Source organism: Camelina sativa, chromosome 2 (genome assembly GCF_030686135.1).
Source record: "Camelina sativa cultivar CO46 ecotype springtype chromosome 2, ASM3068613v1".
Lineage (NCBI taxonomy): Eukaryota > Viridiplantae > Streptophyta > Magnoliopsida > Brassicales > Brassicaceae > Camelina > Camelina sativa.
In genome coordinates, this window is record NC_141881.1 from 29,886,641 (window position 1) to 29,905,837 (window position 19,197).

General features: G+C 34.3%; 5 protein-coding genes across 6 annotated transcripts; 1 reads left to right on the forward strand and 4 right to left on the reverse strand.

Annotated features, from left to right (window-relative positions):
- The first annotated feature begins 887 nt into the window (after positions 1-887).
- On the forward strand, positions 888-2,666 carry LOC104741719 (protein KOKOPELLI-like). Its single transcript, XM_010462626.2, has 3 exons — positions 888-1,092; positions 1,184-1,261; positions 1,357-2,666. The coding sequence occupies exons 1-3, from the start codon at positions 991-993 to the stop codon at positions 2,653-2,655; spliced, it is 1,479 nt and encodes a 492-aa protein (XP_010460928.2). The 5' UTR covers positions 888-990; the 3' UTR covers positions 2,656-2,666.
- LOC104741726 (putative E3 ubiquitin-protein ligase ARI14) lies at positions 2,619-4,628 on the reverse strand. The gene is made up of 3 exons (XM_087492354.1): positions 4,472-4,628; positions 3,513-4,397; positions 2,619-3,403 (listed from the first exon to the last, which is right to left on the reverse strand). Exons 2-3 carry the CDS (start codon positions 4,388-4,390, stop codon positions 2,737-2,739), a joined length of 1,545 nt encoding a protein of 514 aa, XP_087348480.1. The 5' UTR covers positions 4,391-4,397; positions 4,472-4,628; the 3' UTR covers positions 2,619-2,736.
- A 2,067-nt stretch (positions 4,629-6,695) lies between these two features.
- LOC147949336 (putative E3 ubiquitin-protein ligase ARI13) lies at positions 6,696-8,177 on the reverse strand. The gene is made up of 2 exons (XM_087478566.1): positions 7,826-8,177; positions 6,696-7,729 (listed from the first exon to the last, which is right to left on the reverse strand). The coding sequence occupies exon 2, from the start codon at positions 7,721-7,723 to the stop codon at positions 6,794-6,796; it is 930 nt and encodes a 309-aa protein (XP_087334692.1). The 5' UTR covers positions 7,724-7,729; positions 7,826-8,177; the 3' UTR covers positions 6,696-6,793.
- Positions 8,178-9,285: 1,108 nt separating this feature from the next.
- On the reverse strand, positions 9,286-11,036 carry LOC104757327 (putative E3 ubiquitin-protein ligase ARI13). Its single transcript, XM_087478570.1, has 2 exons — positions 10,129-11,036; positions 9,286-10,029 (listed from the first exon to the last, which is right to left on the reverse strand). The coding sequence occupies exons 1-2, from the start codon at positions 11,031-11,033 to the stop codon at positions 9,642-9,644; spliced, it is 1,293 nt and encodes a 430-aa protein (XP_087334696.1). The 5' UTR covers positions 11,034-11,036; the 3' UTR covers positions 9,286-9,641.
- A 5,544-nt stretch (positions 11,037-16,580) lies between these two features.
- On the reverse strand, positions 16,581-18,728 carry LOC104741742 (putative E3 ubiquitin-protein ligase ARI15). Of its 2 annotated transcripts, XM_010462659.2 has the most exons (3): positions 18,555-18,728; positions 17,549-18,457; positions 16,581-17,465 (listed from the first exon to the last, which is right to left on the reverse strand). In XM_010462659.2, exons 2-3 carry the CDS (start codon positions 18,448-18,450, stop codon positions 16,742-16,744), a joined length of 1,626 nt encoding a protein of 541 aa, XP_010460961.1. In that variant the 5' UTR covers positions 18,451-18,457; positions 18,555-18,728; the 3' UTR covers positions 16,581-16,741. The 2 variants fall into 2 exon arrangements, with proteins under 2 accessions (XP_010460961.1, XP_087348493.1); XM_087492367.1 differs by lacking the exon at positions 18,555-18,728 and having other exon boundaries at positions 17,549-18,543.
- Between the last annotated feature and the right edge of the window lie 469 nt (positions 18,729-19,197).

Here is a 19,197-nt window from a genome sequence, read left to right on the forward strand (position 1 = left end):
GTGATTTGCGAGGGTATATGAAATAGTGCTATTTTCTTCATCAGGATGTGTTAAATAGTTTTACATAGACTCGAGCAGTAAATTAGAGTTTCAAAAAGTTGGTAAGCTATTCTGTATGAGCAAAACTTAACTTAAATTGTAAGATTAGTCAAAGTATATATTTGACTTATTTTTCCCATGATGACTGTTGGTTTTTTTTTTTAGGTCAAAGGTTTTTTTGATCCACGAAGACTTGTAATTTTTGTTTTTAACATCCCATGAAGACTTAATTAAAAGAACAATCAGTTAGAAGATACTAATAAGAATGGAAATCTTTTTTTTTCGAAGCAAACTCTTTCTCTTAAATAGTCGTAGCCGAATCAGACAGAAATTGTAATGCGAAGCAGAGCCTACAACAAACCATTCCTTTTGTTCTTAAGATTATTTCACTTTTCAGATTAAGACTCCCTAAAGCTCCTCTGATTCTATGCAGATTGCAGGAAAAAAAAATGAGCGGCTGACGAATCAAGATATTGGGCTTGTTCGTTTGGCTGCCGCGGGTACCTGCGGCTGCGGGAGACGTAAGTATGGTTGTTCGTTTGCTTGCCGCAAGTACCTGCGTTATGACGCTGCGGCAAACGCTGCGACCTGCGTCTAATATTTTTAAAGCGGTTAAAAACATAAACGTTGCCACTGCCGCAGCCGCCAGCGTCAACCAAACGAACAAGCCCAATATTTAGAAGAATGAATATCTAAATTTATATAAATAACCTCAACTTATTTATAAGGAAAATAAAACGTTGTTTACCTAAACGGTGTCGTTGTTGTCCGACGAACCAACGTTGCTTTTCAGACACGAAAGCAAAATATTATATGCAATCGGTTGGTTACTTATTTCGTTCGACTCCATTACTCGTATCTCTTTACTTCTTCTTCTTATTCTTCACTCTGTCTGCAAATCACTTTCTTCTTCTTTTTTCTTGTTCGTTTTTCTTCCTGAATCACATTTTGATGGAGCCCGACAACGTAGAGCGTAATCTTCAATCTCTGAGAAGATTGTACAGTCTTCTCGAATCAAATGCAAGGAATGAATACGTTCCCGAGTCATATAAGGTAATTTTACTTTCTCATCAATATCTCATCTTCAACATCAGAATCATATTTCTATATCATCGAGTAAATCTAACATTATGGTTATTCACAGATAGATGAGAACACTCAGTTTCTGTTAAAGAGGTTGCTCGATTTTGCCTCCCATGAACTTTTAGTTACACAATCACAGGCAAGTAACCGTCAGTTTTTATATCGAGTAAAATTTTTACTTATGAACCAACTTTTGTATCCTTGTTTCTCAGTTTTGGTAACTTTTTGTTACAGATACTTCCAACAGAACTAATTTTGTTTCCTAGAATGGATCTTCACGGACCAAGACCGCCGAATGTGGCGCCACCTGCGATGTCGTCTCGGATCAACGGCTCTCACACTACGCCAAGTGGTAAACTATTAGAGATGAAAGGATCGTTTAAGCGAGATCCGAGAGTTAATCTGGTTCAAAGCAGTCCTAGTAAGGGTGGTGTAACAAAAGATGTCGCTAACGCAATCGAACAAATCGATATACAGCTTTCAGCTTTGAGTTTTGTTACTAGCCGTATGGGTTCTGATGATAGAACAGGTTCTTGCAAGTCCTCTGTAATTCCTCCCATTGAAGATCGGAGACAAAACTTTCAAGCTCTTACGTCTGGTGCAGTAGTAAAAAGCAATTACATGCCAAGGAGTCGGACTAGTGTGAATAGTGGTGAAGAGGTAACAGTTGGAAGCCATGATAATGATCAGTTTGTTCGGCTTACGTCAGGACCGCAGCCGTTAACGCCGCTTGTTGTGAGTTCCATTGATTTCAAGAAGCCAAGTCAAAGTAACAGAACGTCACAAAAGATGACTAGTATGAAACCAACGTTGATGGATCAAGAAACAGAAACGTTTGACGATGACTCGTATGAAACAGATGGTGAACAAACTCAGTCTGGGACAAGTTATGAGTCGGAAGACGAAGAAGTTTCAAATGATCAAGAATCAGATGGTGAAACAGGTTCAATATCTGGATCAAACTGGGAAACTCAAGCAGAGAGTGACACTGATTCTAAGTCAGAATCATTATATCCATCACAGAGTGATGAACCTGACTCTGAAGACAGCGCTTCTCCTCCGGCTAGAAACAGAGATACTTCAAAAAAGAAGATAAATGCAATGGGGATGTTGAAGAGATTAAAGAATAAGATAGGAAAAGTAATCCATCATCATCACCATCACCACCATCATCATCATCACCTCGACAAGAATAAGCCATCAGCTTCGAAGAGTACATTTCACCAAAAGCATATAGAGAAACCAGATGAGAAGAGAGGGACGACGTCAAAATCTAGAGGTCTTCTTACTACACATACGCATCATAGAGGAGGACTTACTACACATACACTAATGGATGTATGGAAGAGACACAGAAAGAACACGAAGAAACCAAAGCATGATACGCTGCAGAGTCATGCCAAGAGAACACCGTGGTTGAAAAACTTGAAGAAGCGTCACGGTGGTGGTTTGAAGATTCCCAAAAGAGGACGTGTGAAGTTTGGAAAAACACATTATTTGACCAGAAATATTCAAGACCATGATGAAAAATAGTAGCGGTTATTACATATCAAAACAGTTGTAAATCATTCAAGTTGATAGTTTCATATATCCTAAATCTTTTGTTATATCTTTTTAAGAAGCCTTGTTAAGAGAAAAATCACTTAGCTCTTCCACAAGAGAGGCAGTATCATCACAGCACATCTCACACTCCGTAGCAAGCCAAGTGTTCCCATACGTGCAACGATCACAATACCAGAAAGGACCAGCCCCGCCGTTGTAAGACATCACCTTCACATCGACCAAACCATCTTGCAAAGTTTTGATGAAATCATAAAAGTAGTTACCAATGTTGCTTGTGGCTCTAGGTATGGTATGCCTGAAGAAGCTACACTCTTTATAAGTAGTTGTAGTGAGGAAAACATCTTTTTGCTCTTGTAAAGTGTTCGAGTAGTTCTGAAGAGCGACGGTTGCATTTTCTTGAAGGTATCGTAGATACTCCTTCTTAGAGTTCTCATACTCTGTGTGGAAATAGTCATACACACAACACCATTTAAGCACTCGTCTGCATTGAACAATCAGCATCAGTCCTTGTCTTATAATCATAATGTCTTGCTCCTTCAAGTTACTTTGGTTCTTGATGTTGGATTCCTCAAAAGCTTCTAGATCAGATTTAGCTTGCTCCAGTAAATTCTGACACACGCCCCAGCGTTCCTCACATGAAACCCCCACGTCTGATTCAACACAGGATCCATACTTGTGGTCTTCCTTTGACCGCAAACACTTTGAACAGAAACTAAGCCTAATAAAAAGCAAGATAACACAAAAAAAAAAAGAGAGTAAGATGATAGAACAAAATCTAATTCTATGTAATTTGCAACAAAAATATAAATGTTTCATTAGGGTGAAACCTGCAGATACAAGTCAAGAACTGTGGCGTTATTGTAGACTCCACAGGACAAAGACAATGAGGGCAAGTCATTATCTTGGTATTGATATTGATGGAGGGAAGGCTAAAAGATTCATCTGATAGATTCTTTTTGTCCCTACACAACCAATCAGAAGCGTTGTTGCATGTCACTGGTCTGTGTGACTCAAGCTTGCATCTCCAACAAAAGATATGACCACAGAGACACACCACGTTTAAGCTATAGTCATCACCATCGTCATGATTCTCCTGGTGAAACTCAATGACGTAATTGCAATCCGTTGCAGGACACTCTTTGATCATCAAGACCTTGTTTCCTTCAATGTAAGATCTCAGAACGTACCTCTCGTACATCTCTTGATCACTTAGAGTTAGTTTCTCGATCGTGTCCGGTCCAACCGCAGATCGACAGTTTTCATCAGGACAAGAGATTGCAGTTTGGACTGTCTCCACAGAGTAAAAGTGCTTCTCAAGATACTCTGTCCAATATGTTGTGCCGAACTTGTGAGAACAAAACGGCGTGGAGATTAGATCACCATCATCGTTATTATCATCATCAGCAGCAGCATCATCATCCTCAAACTCATAAGCATCAGTCTCAAAGCTAATCTCGCTACATGAATCTAGGTTAGTATCAATTACAACTGGTTTCAGACCTGAAACCGTCAACGATTTCTCCTTGTTTTCACTCAAACGCTCTGAAACACGAAGCGAGTCCCATCGGAGAGACATGAGGAGTACGGTCGCATCGGACTTTGAAACCAAGAAGATTTCGGAGATGTCATTGATCTGTTTCTTCATCTTCTCGCTAACTTCATCTCTCGTTAGAACAGAGTAGGGTCTCTCTCGATCGTAATCCATATGTTTTCTAGAATAACAAAAATCAGAAAGACAAAATCGACAAAGATAAAACTTGTAAGGAAAAGGGTTAGAGAGGCTTACGAGTAGCTTGCGACTGAAACAACAAAATCTAATCAAAGGTGAGGAGAAGAGTTATCGTCCTTTACTGTCTCTCTAGGTTTTTTTTTTTTTTTTGCCTCTTGTCTCCTTTGGGAATATCGGAGTTATACTGTTTTTTTTTTTTTTTTTTTGCTAATTCAGTTTTACATTTGGCCCATTGGACCTTAATCTTGCTTTAAAAAGATGGTAATCTATATTTTAATTACAATATCTAAAGGTTATATTTGGGTCTACTTTATCTTGATTTTTTTTTTTCTTTTTCTTTATTGGAATAACCTATAAATAAGATTGTTATTATTATTATTTTTGGGTAAAAGAAATAAGTTTATTAATTCAACATTATGTAGATTTAGGTATACATAACGTTGAATTAATCCTAATTTAGGGTGTTACATAATTAAGTACAGTATGATCAATATCATTTAGGCATTTACTAAATAGTTATGTATCACCAAATAGACATTTGGCGCGAAATTTATTTTTTAGTATATATATTTGAAAATTATTTATTAACATTGAATTTCTACAAAGAAAAAAGAATCGATTAATTTATGGTATTTTAGAAGTTAAAAACTTATCATAGTATTGGAAGATCAAATTTCTAGTTTTTATTCTACTTTTTTAATCATACGTTTTGGAGCAAATATTTTTATATATACTTGAAAATTATTTAGTAACATTGAATTTATACAAAGTTAAAAATAATTTATACAAAGTTAAAAATAATTAATTTATAATTTTTAGTGGTTATTTTGTTATCGTATAAAAAACTCAAATTTCTAGTATACTTTATACTATTTCAATCATGATTTTGGTTCGAAATTAAAACTTTAAGTACAAAATGGTTAGTAATAAATATTTGGTGCGAATTTAGTTTTTACATACATAGAAGTTATTTAGTAACATTAAATTTTTACAAAGTTAAAGGAACCAGGGTTTAAAATGGAGAGTAGGAGATGGTAATAGAATCAGAATCTGGCAGGACCAAAATCCTCCTCGACCAGCTAGAGGTCTAAATCATAATGCTACTAATCAACTCACGGTTTCAGGTCTTATGAAGCCAGGATCCAGAGGATGGAATGAGGAAGAGTTGCAAAAAGTCATCCACCCCAAAGATATCCCAATAATTAAGCGTATAAGGCCAAGGATGACAACTGCTCCTGACAAACCCACTTGGATCTTCACCAATAATGGCCAATATATAGTCAAATTAGGTTCTCATCAACTCACAAAACACTTATCAAGCCAATCCTCTGAGTCTATAGTAATAAATTCACTATGTACGTAAGTCTATTTGGAAACTATCGGCTCCTTTTAAAATAAAACACTTTTGGTGGAAAGCGCTGCACAATGCCCTTCCAGTTGGAGAAGCTCTTATTCATAGGCATCTCAAGACCTTGCCAGAATGTAGTTTATGCGGTGTGGACGTATATAATTATTGTTGGGAACAAGAGATGGAACATACCTGATATAATTCTCCAAGATCTCCTAGACTACAATTTATGGAAAGAAGCACAAAGCCCAACTCACTGTCAAGATATGAAAGGGAATGATCAGAATAAGGTTCCTACATCCAATGGCCATGTAGTAAGTCCCTCTCATATTACTTCTTATCGATGTTGTACAGATGCCTCTTGGATAAACCCCAAATCATAGAGCAGGAATTGGCTGGACGCTCCATGATTCACAAGGAAACTACGTTCTCAAGGGGTCATCCTCTATAGAACCTACCTGCTCAATAGGTACTAAAAGAGGCGATGATCCAAATGAAGAAGCTGAGCTATCAGAATCTCACTGTCACGTACTATAAATATTTGGAATATGTAATTCCACATAGAAGAAATTCTCCGGGTCCTAGAGATATATAGGGACATCTGGAAGATATCCTCATAATGGTCAATGATGTCCACATATTCAAGTTCATACCAAAGACAGCAAATAGCTTGGCAGACAACTTAGCTAAGGAAGCGAGACAAAATCTCTTGGATTCTGTAAATGTATGTTTTATGTAACTGATTAACTCTCATGTATTTGCTAATTACTTAATGAAATTGTTGGCCGACAAAAAAAAAAAATATATATGATCAAAAACTTCTCATGATATTAATAAAATATATTTTGTGTATTATTCATACGATTTTAATCACGATGCCTAACTAGAAATGTTTTCAATGTTAAGAACATGATGTTTTATAAGTTTTGAACATTAGCTTGAAATCCTCGCTTATTATTAAAAAAAATAGATTAATGCATTTCATAAAAGAACAACTTGTCCCTTAAGTAAATTCAGATATGGTCAATAGTCTAATTACAGTCAGGCGCATCAAGTTGTTTGTTCTCGATATAAGATCTCAGAAGATAATTCTCGTACATCTCTTGATCATGTACTCCTAGTTTCTCAACCGTTAGTCGTCCAACCGCAGCTCTACAATCTTGATCAGGGCATGAGATTATGGTTAGGTTTTCCTCACGAGAGTAGTAATTTTTTACAAGATATTCTCTCCAACAAGTTTTGCAGAATTTGTGAGAACAAAAAGGCGTGGAGATGAAAGGATAATCATAATCATCATCTTCATCTTCGACATGTTCAACTCTACCATCACCCTCATCCTCACCCTCGCCCTTTCCCTCGCCCTCACCTTTGACATCTTCAACATCAACCTGATCACCCTCACCTTCGACATCTTCAACATCACCATCACCCTCACCCTCATCCTCAACCTCACCCTCGCCCTCGGCTTCTCCCGCACCCTCATCCTCACCCTCACCCTTGCCCTCGCCTTCTCCCGCACCCTCATCCTCGCCATCACCCTCACTTTCGAATTTTACAACATCAGTATCACCCTCACCCTTGTCCTTACCATCTTCCTTACTCTTCTCATCGTCATCATCATCATCATCACCATCACTATCATCATCATCACTATCATCATCATCATCACTATACATATAAAATTCATCTTCAGTCTTAGAACAAATACCACAAGATGAAACAGAGAAATCTTGATTCGAATCAATCAAAGTTGGTTCCAAACAACCAATTTCCGTATAGAATTCATTCCCTTTTTGAACAAAACCCTCTATAACATGTTTCGACTCCCATCCGTGATGCATGAGGACTACGGTCGGTTCATTTTGCCGTAAGCATATGGTGCGAGAGATGGCATTGATTAGGTTCTTCATCTCTTCCTTCATTTCATCTCTCGAGTAAGGTCTTTGTTGATCGTTCTCCATTGGTTGCTTGAGAATAACAAAAATCAGAAAGAGAAATCAGTAAATTAAAAAAAAAAAAAAAAAGAGAAAAATAAATTTATAAAGAATATGAATAAGGCTTACTAGTAGCTTGCACCTAATACAACAAAATTGAATCGAAGGTAAAGAAGATTTCCAACTCTCTTCTTATGGGGATTGTGAGTTACAAACTTCTTATGTTTGCACTACTATTTATAGTTTGGTAACCCAATTTTTTATTAGGAAAGTGGTCCCATTAGACCTTATCTTGCTAGAAAATGGTGATTTATATTAACTACAATATCTAAGAACTTTATGTTTAGGTCTAGGTTGATTTTGTTTTTTTTTTAGTTACAACCTATAGATAGTTTATTTCATTCAACATTATGTTTCCCAATAGGCAATAGTTGTTGCAAATTAAATTTGGAAAAAGACATTATTTTCCAAAAATAGTCAAGAACATATAAAAACTAGTCTCAAAAGTAGATGTATGTATATTATATGTTACAAATAGTCAATATAAATTTATAGAGGAAAATAATTGTAATAAAGACATAACACCTTTAAAGAAAATAATTATAAAAACTTAGGTTGCAAGTTTTAAGTTTCCTAAATCTTTTTATATATATATATTTAAGAAACTTAATTAAGGAGGTGTGAATTCGACTAAGTATTTTAAAATAGCTCATTCTTTTTGTCAAATCCCCTATTATTGGATTCATTATATAATAATGTCTTCTCAAATTTATTCTTATTGAATTTAGAATCTACTTCATATATTCATATTAATTCAAAATCTGATATATTGAATAAATAACTTAGAAAGTATATAATTAGATGATAATCCGCCATGTGTGCACAATATAAAAGAGACATTTGTGAATTTATTCAAAACAGGATTAGTTACAAAGTATATAATTATTTTTCTTATATGAGTTTCTATTGAAATAAGAAGATTATATGAATATATATAGGGATTTATAATCTAATTTATAATTGTAACATTTTTACATGTAATGATTTTGGTATTTTTTTTGTTTTTAAAACAGAAACAATGGTTATAGTGTCTATTTGATTTCTTAAAGATAAATTAGGTGATGACTTGAGCTATGCACGGGGTAAACCATTGCTAACTTGTTATGGCATGGCAAAAGAAAATATCAAAATTTTGAACCTTATTCTTCGACAAATTCGAATTGAAATGAGAGAGAAAAGAAATTAAACTCTCCACAAACGAATTAGAAACCCTACTCAGGTTCATATGGTCCTCTCAATTTTTGTTTAAACTCCCACGCACTTTTCTGCGATCTCTTCCGACCAATTTCACAGTTTTACGAATTTGCTGTGAGTACTATGGTCTAGACGTACGTTGTTAGGAGAAGTTTCAACGAGTTGTGTATGATTGGTTCTGGAGATTCTAAACTAGATGAAGTAAAAATAAATAAAAAGTGAGACCAATTCGGTAGTAACGTCTTCAGAGTTGAGACCATACCAATTAGCAATTACTAGAATATCTATCAAACTAATAAAAAAAAACCACTTGAATTAAACTAAAATTAAAATCAAGCAAAACACCAATTCGGAAATCTTAAAACCAGCTGTAGCTTTAGTTCATTACATCTCCAAAAGATAAATGATCACTTAGCTCCGGAGGAGCTGCGGAATCGTCACAACACACTTGACACTTCTTATGGAACCAAGTGTTCCCATAAGTGCAGCGATCGCAGAACCAAAAAAGACCACCATAGTCGTCGTAGGCCTTCACCTTCACATCGTCCAAACCCTCTTGTAAAGTCTTGATGAAATGATAAAAATAGTTACCAAGGTCGCTTGTCTCCACAGATACCTTATGCTTCACGCAACAAAACTCTTCAGAAGTATCTGACAAGGCTCTTTCTTTTTCCTCCTTTAGAGTATTTGATTAACTGTCGACAACTGAGGTCGCGTTAGCTTGCAAGAATCGTAGGTACTCCCTCTTAGAGGTCTCATACTCCGCGTGGTAGTAATCGTACACACAGCTCCACTGAATGACTTGCCTACATTGAAGAACCAGCATTAGCCCTTCTCTTATAATCGTAATGTCTTTCTCGGTCAAGTAACTCGGTTTCTCGATGATAGATTCCTCAAAATCTTTTAGATCGGATTTAGCTTTCTCCACTAAAACCTCACACGACTTCCAGTGTTCCACACAAGAATCATCCCCTTCTGCTTCTCTCTGGACTGCCCTCTGTAAATTACAGAAATTATATAATCTTGATGCCGTTTTGTGTTCTTCCTCTGAGTCCATACACCTCCAGCAGAAACGACCACTAATAAAAACAAAAAACAAAAAAACACAGATTAGTATGATAAATACTTCAAAACAGAGAAATCTAATTAACTGCGATTAGGAAAATAGAAGTTTTTACCCGCAGGTACAAGTCACGAACAGGGAGTACTGTTCACCATACAGGTCCACAGAACGATAACAATGAGGGCAGCAAGTCTTTGTGATGGTTATTCTGGAGGGAGAGAGAACCACATTTTTCCTTTTTGGAATCGAGGAGAGCTTCGATGACTTATCATCTGATATCTTCGATAAGATCTTCAAATCTTTACACAACCAATCAGAAGCGTTGTTGCAGGTCACTGATCTGTGTGAATCAAGCATGCATCTCCAGCAGAAGATATGACCACAGAGACACACCACGTTTAAGCTACAATCTTCCTCACCATCACCATCATTGTTCTCCTTCTGAAACGCAATGAGGTATCTGCAAGCCCATGCAGGACACTTTTTGATATCCAATACCTTGTTTCCCTCACGGTAAGATTTTATAATATACTTCTTGTACATATGTTGATCAGGTACGGGTAGTTTCTCAATGGTGTCCGGTCCAACAGCAGCTTGACAAGCTTGACGAGGACAAGAGATAGCAGTTTGGTTGTTTTTCTCAGCAGGATAGTAAAACTTCTTAAGATAGTTTCCCCAACAAGCTGTACAAAACTTGTGAGAACAAAAGGGCGTGGAGACTAGATCACCATCAACCTCATTCGGAGTCTTGAAGCAAACCCCACAGAGAACATGAGATAATTCTCCATTGGGATCAGGGTCAACTGATCTCAAACCTGATTCCCACAAAGCTTTCTCCTTGTTTTCAACCAAACAATCTGAAACCTTCATCGAGTCCCATCGGTGATGCTTGAGAAGTACGATAGCATCGGATTCTGATATCGAGAAAACTCCAGAAATATCATCGATCTGTTTCGTCATCTTTTCCCTAACTTCATCTTTCCTCAGAACATGATACGGACTCTTTTGATCCTTCTCCATGCTTTTTGCCTGTTGACAAAAAAATTATGAGAAACACAAATCAGTGACTTAACAAAGAGAGATGCATAAATTTGTAAAGAGGAATAGAGTTGAAAGGCTTACTGGTGGTAGCTTGCGCCTCAATCAACAAAAGAATCGAAGGTGATCAGAGTTATCGTTCTTCGCTTAATTTTTTGCTTTCTCTCTAATCGTCTCTAGATGATCTGCAGCTTCGACTTTTTAGGGTTTTCTTTACTTTTTTTACTCGCCTATGGAGAATATATATATACTAGTAGTCATTCCGTGCTACGCACGGATTTAGTTTACATTGTTTTTAGATATTTTTTTCTAATTTTTTTTATCATCGACATCTTTTTTTTTTACCTCAAAACACCATATCTTATTAAGTCGGTTCAAATAGGATAGCCTGGCGAGCTAACCATTCTGGAACCTGGGAATTTACATAGGAAAAGAAAGATCATCGTGTTTGAGCCGCTTTTGCAAGACGGACAACACAGACATTGTTCAATCTAGGTATACATCCAATACAAAATATAGAAAACCTCCTTTGATAAGACTGAAAAGAATCTAATTCCGAAGTAAACGCTGGCCAATCTTTTGACTCATCTATGACACTTAAAAATCTCTTGATAATCTGTCTCAAAATGAACCATATCATATCCCAGAGAGAGATCACTTTACATGGCCCATCATAGAAAGAGAGCATTTTCATTGAAAACCTAAAACGACAACTAAATTAAAACAGAGGGAATATTTTATTGTTATAGGAGTCACATAAAATTTGTGAAAGTTATAGATATGCATTCATTACATATTAATATATTTTTCTATTTGTAATATTTCTAAATACTATTATTAATCATTCATTGCATTACTATAAATATTATGAGAGTTACGAAAATGAAAGTTAATTAGTACAACATATGGGATTGATGAGACGTAATAGAAAATTTAATAAAAAAGTGTAAGGTTTATAAAAATACATTATTGTGAATTAATAACTAAAATTGTCTATTGTTTTATATATATTCAAAAGTTATATATTATAAATATAGATCTATGAACGGGCATCTTAGCTAATCAAATCATGAATTTAAATATATATTCACTTCTCTCTTTAAACAGAAATATATACCGTTATCTCTTTATGAAAATAATATATTCAATTCTCATTTAGTTATTTAGATATTATATATTAAAATATACTTTAGTTTAATTTAAATGGATTGAAAATGAAATAAAATAATATAATATCAAGATCATGTGAATTATTTATATTAAAGTGTGAAAATAAAACAGCCAATTATTACTCGACATTATCCTATACAACCCAAATATATATATTATAATCATATATCCTTAAACTATTTAATCATCAAATTATTTGTTAAGCAAAAATTTTATTATGTAAATTCAGTTGAATAAATTTGTTACACTAAAAATTAAAAGAAACAAAATGACACTTGTGAAAGAAGAGAACATCAAATGACAATCTTTTGCAGCTTTTCAAGTGAAAACTTTACTTTATTATTAGATGATATAATATAGTAAGATTTCTTTCAACTCTTACTCTAAGAATATGACGCCTGTCGCCTAACATCATTATATATTAAAATTCTTTTAAAATCAAATACACATGACATTATTTATTTTATTTTATAAATATCTTAAAATGATTGCGTCAATCATCAAAAGATGAACAATAGAGAAAATAATTTATATTTTTGGAAAAAATATTCAAGAATTAATAAGACAATATTTCTTCTAAAGTTAGGAACTTCCCGAAAATGGATGATCCGAACAACGATAATATTGTTACGGGTGTTTTGTTGTTCGTTGGAGATTGAATCGATGATAGAATAGAAAGTAAATGTTTTAGTTTTCACAATAGTCTGAAAGAGGATGTGTTTGTATGGTAATAGGTTGTTTTTAGAAAACTAAACTTTATAAAAATATTTGAGCCTTTAAGAAGGCAAAGGGATTGAAATCAAATATTAATGATCATAGATTCACAAGTATTTCAAAATAATAAGTTTTAAAATGAGAAATAATATAAACAAAAATGAAAATTGAGGAAAATAGTGGGTATAAGGCAATGCATAAAAGATGGTATGATTTCAAATCAAAATATAACTGATTATGTTCATAATTATGTCGGTTTGGGTTTACAAATGAGATGTTAGGGTTTAGATTTTACAATTAGAACGAAATTATATGTCGGTTTGGGTTTACAAATGAGATGGTTAGGGTTTAGATTTTACAATTAGAATGAAATTATATGTCGGTTTGGATTTATAAAAGAACGGTTTAAATTTTAAATTTTGTAATAATGTATACATATTTTATTTCCTTATTTTATAAGGAGGTGAATGAATAGGTTCACCCCTAGGGGTGAACCCAAGTATTGTCCATTAACTATAGTGTAGACCTAATTAACTACAGATCCATAAAACCAAAAAAAAAAAAAAACCTATCTACATTTTCTTCATTCTTTAATTAGAAACATATGCAACTCCCAAGAATCTAAAGCCACCTTATATCAGTCAGTCGTTGGTTTCATCTTGGAACTATATACCAACATTTAATTAAATTTATAGGTTTGAATTCTTGGGTTTAATTTCTGTGTTTGAATCTTCTATAATTTTTACGGACACAAACGGAATCAAATTTAAGTAAGATGGTAGGTAGGTATTATTTAAGTAAATTAGTTAAATTTTTCTTAAGAAAATTGTTTATATAAAATTAAAATTTTGAGCTTACTTTCTGGAAAATTACGTAAGAATATGAGATGGTTTTGATCTATCTATAATTATTTTGTTCTATTCTCACTAATTATTTCAAACGTTATGGTATTTTTGAATTACATAAAATTTAGAAGTTTTCATATTAGGAATTTCAGAATAATTTTGTTCTAATTATAAACTATAAATCCTAACCATCTCATTTGTAAACCCAAACCGACATATAATTTTGTTCTAATTGTAAAATCTAAACCCTATCCATCTCATTTGTAAACCCAAACCGACATATAATTTTATTCTAATTGTAAAATCTAAATCCTAACCACCTCATTTGTAAACCCAAACCGACATAATTTTGTTTTACTTTTAAAATCTAAACCCTAATTGTCATTTATAAACTCAAACCGATATATAACCTCGTTTAATTGTAAAATCTAAACCAAGTCAATATTTAACTTTCCTTAAATAAAAGTATACAGAATTTGTTTCCTTAATTTGTTTTGCTTAGTTTTGATATATTTTTAAATAAAATATTAGATAGAACAATCTGATTGGTTGAAAGAGGAGGAGGTGAATACAAAGATTCACCCCAAAGGTTCAACTTTTGCTAAGGGGTGAACCTAAGTATTTTTCATAGTTAATTATGTCCAAACAAAAAAATACAGGTGTCAGAAATATAGTAAGCCAAATGTCATCTCCTTAGCAAAAGTTGAGAAAAACCTTCTCATATTATATAAGATATATCGAATTGTAAAACTACCAAAAGTACTCTGTTTTTGCTAAACCGTCTTATAATTCAGCTTTTTTTCCTTTTTTAAATAGAAGTTAGGCCCATTGGATACAAATTTAATTGTGATATATACAAATTAAAATTTTGCTCCTATAAAAAAATTAAACCTCTAAAGTAAAGGGGATGTATTGAACTTGGTATTTTAGGAGATTTATGGGATTTTAATATTTTGGAATTTTGAGAAATTTGAGTATAATTTTAAGAGATTTGGTTATTAAATTTGGGATTTTAGGATTTGGTGAGATTTGGATTTTAAGATTTGTTGAGATTTGATTATTGAATTTTAGGTGATTTTGATATTTTTTTAAAAAAATATCACACTTTTTTTTTTTTTATGTAATTGATATTTGCTCCTTCAAAGGTATGATGTAAGTGAAGTAAAATCTCCTTCACCTTTAGAGCAAATCCATTGGTCATCTTAGTTTGGAGTGTCTCAAAGTTTTTTTTCTAATATATATATATATATTATTTTATTATTTAATTAAATTTATTGTCTATGACCAGTAAAAATAAGACAGCTGGACGTTTTTTTCTCATCCCCATCTCTTGAGTGTCTCTGCAGAGACATTTGATATGAAGATTTAATCTTCTCTCTCCTTATTTTTATTTTTTATTATTATTATTTTCTGATATCCATCCCCACAGTATGTGGGATGGGAATGCTCTTAAAGGAGCAAAATCACTTACATCACTTTTTTAACTAAGTCATATTTGCTCCTTCAAATGTGTGATATAAGTCATATTTTTTAACTAAAAATGTTAGAAAAGTCTCCTAGAATCACATTCAATAGATTTTTTATAAAAAATTGTGATTTTTTGAATAACAGTAGATTTGAGGTGAGATTTATAAATTATTGATTGAATAACAAGAGATTATAACAGTAGATTTGAGGTGATATTTTTATCAATTTCATATCCAATAACATAGGATTTCAGGTGACTTTTAAAAATCACCAGTTAAATAACAGACAATTTAAAAATACTCCAAAATCTTCTAAAATACCAAGTTTGATACATCCCCTAAATGTTGTAATTTGGTGAGACTTCAAATACTGTAACACGTTCTTACAAGAAAAAGTAAAATTGCACCATCTCTAATCAGCCGATCTCAAATCTGCTTATAAACATTGAAGCTCCCCCACGTATTTGAGCAGCTTAGAATCTTTCCATTTATCTCTGTTTACTGATAAATCTCATTAAAAAAAAAAAGATTAGCCATGTTTTCACCTTAAAGACATGGATAGATCATGGCACCAAAAGCGAGTTCTTTGTCTCCATAAACCAAGCATCTTAAAATCTTATTGTGAAAATCCCTACACAGTTTTGGTTGTATCTCGACTGTGTAAATTAAAGGCAAAGGGATTTTAATCTCTATAATGATCCAAAATTAATCAAGAGCGTGTAAATAAAAAGATCAGTGTTATTCTGATGAGTAATGATGATGTGATCTCATTGCTCATGTAGATGCACGTCACTTCTTGTTCTGTTTTTCTTTTGTCCAATTCGGTTTATACAGTGATACAAGTATCTTCAGGGGTTTCAGTTCTTGAGAACAAAACTAGTATAGAGCGAGGAATGGAACAACACAAGTACACAACTACAGGATCACATCTTTTTCCATGGAGTCTGAGGACATAAGAACCATGAAGGTAGAAGAAACGTTGTACTGACACTGTAACTCATTCTACAACAAGCTTTCCTGTATTTAGAATCCACCAAACTTGGCACTTACATTACTGTGTTTAGACCCTAGGCAAAACTGTAACTCTGCACTTGAACGTATATATAATCTTAAAACACTTCCCCCCTGCAGTTTCCTGCATATGTCTCCTTCAGTTTCTCTTTAGAGAATCCACTGTTTCCTTTAATGAGGATGTGATCCCACTGGTCATGCAAATTCATGATAAAAGACAACAACAGAACCACATTTTCTCTTCTGCAGTTTGAGAACATAAGAGGCCATAAAGGTAGAAAGAAACGTTGCCTATCACAAAGCATTGTAACAGTGAACAACTATTAAGAAAGAAAAAACAAAATCAATTTCGACTTTAAAATTTGGTAGTCCAATACAAAAACCTCCTAAAACAGAACGAAAGAAAGAAAAAAAAGAATCATAAGAACTTAAATAGCAAGGTTCTTCCTCTCTCCTAAAATCTTTTGTTTATCTTTTCAGAAACCTAATAAAGAGATGAATCACTTAGCTCGTCTGCATTAGATGCAGGATCATCATAGGACACATCAGATGCAGTATCATCACAGTACATATTAGCTGCAGTAGGATCACAGGACACATTGGTTGCAGTAGGATCAACGCACATGATACACTTCTTGCTGAACCAAGAGTTCCCATAAGTGCAGCGATCACACAACCAATAAGGACCACCATAGTTGTCGTATGACTTGGCCTTCACCTCGACCAAACCATCTCGCAAAGTGTTGACGAAATGGTAAAAGTAGTTCCCAATGTTGCTTATGTCAGTGGATAACTTGACCCTCTCGCAACCAAGAGTTTTGGCCCTGTCTGCTTCCTTCTTTACAGTCTCTGAGAAACTCTGGACAAGGGTAGCCGCGTGATCTTTCAGGAATCGCAGGTACTCTCTCTTGGCCATATCACAATCTGTGTGGAGATAGTCGTACACACAGATCCATTTAAGAAACTGTCTGCACTGAACAATGAGCATGAGTCCTTCTCTTATTACCTTGATGTCTTGCTCCTCCTTCAACTCAGTCGGTTCGAAAGCTTCTAGCTCGGATTTAGCTAGCGCCAGTGAAATCTGACTCGCATCCCAGAGATCCAAACACGAAATCCCTGGTCCTGCTCTGCTCTCAAGTTTTGTAGCAACACAGGCTCCAAATACGTGACCGTCAGCTGGCCGCAAACACCTCCAACAGAATTGACCACTAAAAATCAAGAAAGAAAAAAAAAACACAAATTAGTATGATCAAACTTATTTGCGAATTGCAAAATTTAGGGTGAAATTAACCTGCAGGCACAAGTTACGATATTGCTCCATCCAAAACTACGAAACTGCACATGCCGAAAGCAATGAGGGCAAGTCTTCGTGTTCTTGTCCACCCAGGAGAGGCTCGATGATATGTTTGATTCTTCTAATAAGTTCTTCAAGTCTCTAGACAACCAATCATTAGCGTTGTTGCAGGTCACTGGTCTGTGTGACTCAAGCTTGCATCTCCAACAGAAGACATGACCACAGAGACACACCACGTTTAAGCTATGCTCGTCATCTTCTTTCTCCAGATCAAACTCAACCTCGAAATCGCAGTTCAGTGCAGGACACTGTTTGATCTTCAATACACCGTTCTCCTCACGGTAAGATCTCAGAACATACTTCTTGTACATCTCTTGATCACGTAAGGTCAGTTTCTCAACTGTGTCCGGTCCAACCACAGACCGACAACCTCGATGAGGACAAGGGATCGCAGTTTTGTTTTCCTCCACAGAGAAGAAGCACTTCTCGAGATACTCGCTCCAGCAACTTTTGCAGAACGTGTGAGCACAAAAGGGCGTGGAGATCAAATCAACATCAACATCATCAACTTTACCCTCACCAGAAAACTCATAAAACTCACCACCAATCTTAGAGCAAATCCCACAAGAGACAACAACATCATCATCAGATGATGAATCAAGATTCGAATCAAGTACTGCAACTGATTTCAAACCTGATTCAGTCAACAGCTTCTCCTTGTCTTCCCCCAAACGATCTGAAACATAAAGCGAGTCCCATCGGAGACGCATGAGGAGTACGGTCGCATCGGACTTTGACATCAAGAAAATTCCAGAGATATCATCGATCTGTTTCTTCATCTTTTCTTCAACTTCATCTCTCGTTAGAACAGAGTACGGTCTCTCTCCATCGTTCTCCATGCGGTTGCTTTTGAGATTCAAGAAAATTCAATGGATTAACAAAAGAAGAAAAAAAACTGAAAAAGGTTATAAAGGATTGAGAAATAGGGTTAAGGCTTTATTACTGATGATGATAGCTTTCGCCTTAAGCAACAACAAAACTTGACGCCGAAGGTAAAAAAGAGAATATTGTCTATTGCGTTCTGTAACTGTGAGAGAGAGATTTCTTATATCTAAATCTCTAGGGTTTTCCTTTTTTTTTTTCCTTTGGAGATATCGAATTGTATATCTTCTACACTAATTATCAGCTCTTTTTTTTTTTAATTAATAATAAAGTTGGCCTGGAAATTTTCTAAATTTTTTTTAATATATATTTAATTAACAATAGCCAATAATGGTTCTCGTTGATTTTTTCTTTCTTTTTTTGCAGCTTAATACTAATTCAACATTATTATGATTCTTTATTTTTCTTAATGATTAAATAAATTTGTTAAAAAGTAGATATAATTAAAAGCAAAAACTAACCAAATCTAAAAGTCAGTCATTAAAAAATAGTATGTTAAAAGTTACCAATATTTTTGACTTAATAATTAAAATTTGTTTTTTGTTTTGACTTGGTGAACAATCTAATAATGCATGTGGTGGTATTAGACTTTTTATATATATATATATAACAAAGTAATGCGATTGGTTGGTTTAACATGCAAGTGACGTCACAAGATTTAACCAAAAGGGTAAAATGGTAAAATCAATAGAATAAGCACAATG